This window comes from Panthera pardus, unplaced genomic scaffold (genome assembly GCF_024362965.1).
Source record: "Panthera pardus isolate Hobbes unplaced genomic scaffold, ASM2436296v1 HiC_scaffold_27, whole genome shotgun sequence".
NCBI classification, from domain to species: domain Eukaryota; kingdom Metazoa; phylum Chordata; class Mammalia; order Carnivora; family Felidae; genus Panthera; species Panthera pardus.
The window spans coordinates 92,547,542-92,553,022 of NW_026526843.1; the positions used below are offsets into that span (position 1 = coordinate 92,547,542).

At 41.6% G+C, this 5,481-nt stretch overlaps 1 protein-coding gene across 1 annotated transcript; it reads right to left on the minus strand.

The window, feature by feature from the left end:
- Positions 1–365: 365 nt before the first annotated feature.
- LOC109260291 (ferritin heavy chain-like) lies at positions 366–1,326 on the minus strand. The gene has a single exon (XM_053891237.1). The coding sequence runs from the start codon at positions 1,080–1,082 to the stop codon at positions 534–536; it is 549 nt and encodes a 182-aa protein (XP_053747212.1). The 5' UTR covers positions 1,083–1,326; the 3' UTR covers positions 366–533.
- Positions 1,327–5,481: the final 4,155 nt, after the last annotated feature.

The following is a 5,481-nucleotide window of genomic DNA, read 5'->3' on the forward strand; positions in this document are numbered from 1 at the left end:
CTATTCAATCACCAGTGTGTCTCTCATCCCACCAGCTACAAACATCTCCGGACTGACTCTCCTCCACCCCCTACACATTCTTCAAAGCAGCCAGACTCACTGGCTTAACATTTAGGGGTATTTATTCTACCTCATATTCAATATCACAAATTTGAGCTTCATCCATGATTTTGTATTTTATATGTTTCAACCCTTCTATTGAGGGGATTTTGGGATACCGTGTTGCTTTACTGCAAGATGATAAATTGCAGTAAAACTCTTATGTGGATATTTTGTAAGGCCAGTGCCGCATGTGGCCTGGATACCTGGTTTAAAACTTAAAAGGTTAGGGGTTTTCACACATGAATCAACCAGAAACCTTTATTTAGGAACCAAATAACTTTATTGAAACCAAATAACTTCATTTATTTATAGCAAAACTGGAAGAAAAAAACTGGAACGTTTTGCAAGTGCAATACTACAAAATGCATGCTCGGCATGGTGACCAGGGGAAGTCACCATGCACCCTGTGGCTATGGGAAGGCAGTCCCAACTCAGTGCTTGTCGCTGTTGCCCAGGGTGAGCTTGTCAAAGAGGTACTCTGCCAAGCCATCTTCCAGGGTCTCTATCTTGCGCAGGCTGGTGATGTAGCCCCCCAGCTCTTTGATGACCTTGACTTGCTCGTGCAGGTAGTTGGTCTCCAGGAAGCTGCACAGGTGGGCGTCGTTCTTGTCGGTGGCCAGCTGGTGCAGGTCGAGCAGGCTCTGGTTCAGGCTCTTCTCCAGGTGAAAGGCGCACTCCATGGCGTTGAGGCCGTTCTCCCAGTTGTCGCGGTCAGGCTTCATGATGTTGTGGAGGCGGATGCGGCCCCCACGCTGGTTCTGCAGCTGCATCAGCTTCTCGGCATGCTGGCTCTCCTCGTGGGACTGGCGCAGGAAGAACTTGGAGAAATTCTCCAGGGCCACGTCGGCGCGGTCGAAATAGAAGGCCATCGACAGGTACACGTAGGAGGCGTAGAGCTCCAGGTTGATCTGGCTGTTGATGGCGGCCTCGCATTCGGGGTGGTAGTTCTGGCGCACTTGAGAGGACGGCGCGGTGGCCATGGCTGGCGGCGCTGGCACCAAGGCGAAGATAGTGGTGGCAGGTCTTCCGCGAATCTTCAGGGTCGGCACTGTCAGATTGGAAAGGTCGGCAATTCGGGGCGCTGTCAGAGTGGAAAGGAGGGTGCTGTCGAGTGGGTGCTGGGTTCAGACAGCAGCTCTGGATTGATATTGGAAATGGGGTCAGTTACGCAGGATGGGGACTAGTAGAGGGGGAGATCTGTTATGTTTCTGGCATGGGGGTGGTGGTAGAAAGAGGGAAAGGCGGGCGGGGCATGAGCGCTGTGTTCCAGGTTCCATCAGAGTTTGGGTGGGGAGGGTGACTTTGCGTTGAGCACCTAACATCTATTAAGTTTTAATTTTGCAACGGTATTTCTATTTTCCAAGGACTGCCTCTTATTCTCTAATTACTCCCTTTTATAGCACCCTGTTGTCATTTTAAAACCCCATTGTCCTCAAAATTCTGAAAACAAAAATTTGGATTTTTGGATAGAGTTCTCTCTTTCCTCTTTAAAATATATATATATATATATATATATATATATATATATATATATATATATATATAGTATAGTTCATAATGATTTTCACTTTCCTGGAATACTTAAAACTTTGCCCATTTGTATTTAGTAATAAGAGGTTTGTTTGATTAGCCTAGGTAAGTACATAGATCTAACCTACAGTTGTGAAGTCCTTTTCATTAATAGGCTTCTTATTGAATGGAAGGGGAGAGTGTGTCGATTAAGGAGTGGTATTCTGTCTTTGGGATATATGCTTTGGGGCTTGCTTGTAGGTAGGCTAGGGGCTATCCCAAATGCCAAAAGCTTACCATTTTTCTTTTTTCTTTTTCTTTTTCAAGTTATTTAAATTCCAGTTAACATGCAGAGTAACATTACTTTCAGGTGTAGAATTTAGTGATTCATTGCTTACCGACAACACTCAGTGCTCATCACTAGTGCCCATCCCCCCACATCCCTTCTAGTAACCCTCAGTTTGTTCTCTATACTTTGTCCCTCTTTTTCCTTTTTTCCCCATGTTCATCTGTTTCTTACATTCCACATATGAGTAAGATCATATGGTATTTGTCTTTATCTGACTGATTTTGCTTAGCATAATGTACTCTAGCTCCATCCAAGTAGTTGCAAATGGCAAGATTTCATTCCTTTTTATGGCTGAATAATATTCCATCGTGTGTGTGTGTGTGTGTGTGTGTGTGTGTGTGTGTGTATAAATATACATACATACATGCCACATCTTCTTTATCCATTCATCAGTCGATGGACATTTGGGTTGGTTCCATAATTTGGCCCTTGTTGATAATGCTGCTATAATATCAGGATGCATGTACCCTTTGAATCAGTGTTTTTGTACCCTTTAGATAAATACCCAGTAGTGCACTTGATCGATTGTAGGGTAGTTCTGTTTTTAACTTTTTGAGGAAACTCCATACTGTTTTCCAGAGTGGCTGCACCAGTTTGCATTCTTACCAACAGCTGAAGAAGGTTCCTTTTCCTCACATCCTTGCCAATTCTTGTGTTTTCGATTTTAGCCATTCTGACACATGTGAAGTGATATCTCATTGTGGTTTTGATTTGCATTTCAGTAATGATTAGTGATGTTGAGCATCTTTCCATGTGTCTGTTGGCCATCTGGATGTCTTTGGAGAAATGTCTATTCGTGTCTTCTGCCCATTTTTTAATTGGCTTATTTTTTAGATGTTGAGTTGTATCAGTTCTTTATATATTTTGGATACTAACACTTTATTGTATCTGTCATTTGCAAATATCTTCTCCCATTGAGTAAGTTGTCTTTTCATTTTGTTGATTGTTTCCTTTGCTATGCAAAAGCTTTTTATCTTGATGAAGTCCCAATAGTTTATTTTTGCTTTTGTTTCCTTTGCCTCAGGACATGCATCTAGTAAGAAATTGCTAAAGGTAACGTCAAAGAGGTTACTGCCTGTGTTCTCCTCTAGGATTTTAATGGTTTCCTGTCTCACATTTAGGTGTGTAATCCATTTTGAATTTATTTTTGTGTATGGTGTAAGAAAGTGGTCCAGTTTCATTCTTCTACATGTTGCTGTCTAGTTTTCCCAACACCATTTGTTGACGCGAATGTCTTTTTTCCATTGGATATTCTCTACTGCTTTCTCAAAGATTAGTTGACCATATAGTTGTGGGTCCATTTCTGGGTTTTCTCTTTCATTAATCTATATGTCTGTTTTTGTGTCAGTACCATACTGTCTTGATCACTACAGCTTTGTAATATAACTTGAAGTCTGGAATTATGCCTACAGCTTTGCTTTGCTTTTTCAAGATTGCTTTGGCTATTCCAGGTCTTTTGTGATTCCATACAAATTTTAGGGTTGTTTGTTCAAGCTCTGCAAAAAATGCTATTGGTATTTGGATAGGAATTGCATTAAATGTGTAGGTTGCTTTGGGTGGTATAGACATTTTAACAGTATTTGTTCTTCCAATCCATGAGCATGGAATGTCTTTCCATTTCTTTGTGTCATCTTCGATGTCTTTCATAAATGTTTTATAGTTTTAAGAGTACAGATCTTTTACCTGTTTTTTTTTTAAAGTTTAGTTATTTAGAGAGAGAGAGAGAGGGGGAGAAAGAGACAGAATCCCAGGCAAGATCCACACCCTCAGCATGGAGCCCAATGCGGGACTCAAACTCATGGACCATGAGATCATGACCTGAGCAGAAACCAAGAGTTAGACGCTTAACTGAGCTGAAACCAAGAGTTAGATGCTTAACTGACTGAGCTACCCAGGTGCCCCAGATCTTTTACCTCTTTGGTTAGGTTTATTCCTAGGTGTCTTAGGATTTTTGGTACAGTTGTAAATGGGAGTGATTCCTTGAATTCTCTTTCTGCAGCTTCATTGTTAGTGTATAGAAATGAAACAGATTTCTGTACGTTGATTTTGTATCCTGTGACTTTACAGAGTTTGTGTATCTGTTCTACCAATTTTTGGTGGAGTTTTTTCATCTTTCTATGTAGAGTATCATATAATCTGCAAATAGTGAAAGTTTGACTTCTTCCTTGCTGATTAGATGCCTTTTATTTCTTTTTATTTATTGTCTGATTGCTGAGGCTAAGACTTCCAGTACTGTGTTAAATAACAATCATGAGGGTAGACATCCCTGACCATAGAGGAAAAGCTCTTTGTTTTTCCCCATTGATGGTGTTTTTAAATGTAGGTTTTTTAATATAAGCTTGCCATTTTTCTGATACTGGGAGACTACAGTGGATTTCTCTTCTAGGTAAATGAGTCCTTCTGTTTGGTTTCCCTTCTGTTGTGTGGTCTGCCTTGTCTCAAAACGGCTCTAATATGCATTCCCTTCCTTAGTCTTTGAATGACAGAAGGAGAATATCCCCATATCACCTATACCACCAAGGTGCACTGATCTTGAACAAAAAATAAAAATTTCCTGTATTAAACCAGTGAGACTCAGAATGCTTGTTATACCAGTTAACCTACCCTAACTAATTACCCATTTATAGGAAGTTCTGGATAAACTATAGATTATACCTATTTGGACCCTGTAGACTTACAGCATTTCCTCTCGGTGGAAATGCAGATCCAAAAGAAGAAAAGTGTAGATAGCAAAAGCATCATGATCTATTTCTTTTGCTGAATTCACCAGATATATATATCAGCCCTGCTCCCTTTTTTCCTCATGGAGAATGGAAGGAAAAAAAATCCTCCAAGGACACATGAGGAGCAAGGAATAAGCTTTTTCTTCTCCTTCAATGCTGGGAAATAGAATCAGATTGGTCCTTAGGTGCCTGACCATAAGCCAACAACAGAAGGCACAAAAGGCAAGTACCGTGACTGGCTGACCCTTGAGCCTGTCACGTGTGGTGAGGGAGATGTGTGTCATGTAAGAACAGGGGGCACCACTGGAACCACATAGCTGGGATGTGTGTTTGTGTGGAGCAGTTCTCCAAAAGAGGAGGATGCTATTCTAGAACTGGAGGTAGGACTGAGAAGATCATTCAAGGGATAGTCCCATTTAGTCTTCCCTGCTGGACTGTGAGGTCCATAGAACTAGAGTGAGTCATGTATCTGTGTCCCCTACATCATACAGCATGCCAGGCACTTAGCACATAATTCCCTGAGCAATTTGCCATCTTTGGAAAAGAGTATAGAGGGAAAGGAGCAACAAAACTGGTCTTAGAAAACCCTGGAACAACCTGTTGGAGATATCTGTGGGAAATAGAAAAGGGCTTCAACTCCCAAATACAGGCATGAAATAACTTTGGGCAGAGTTGCCTGGCAGTGGCCTCCATGAAGCCCAGGGCTCAGGAGCCTGGCCCCAGTGAGCACTGGTTAATAAAGATGACCAGAGTGTCAGTCCTGCTGCTATGACCAGATAATAAATGGAAGATGTGATG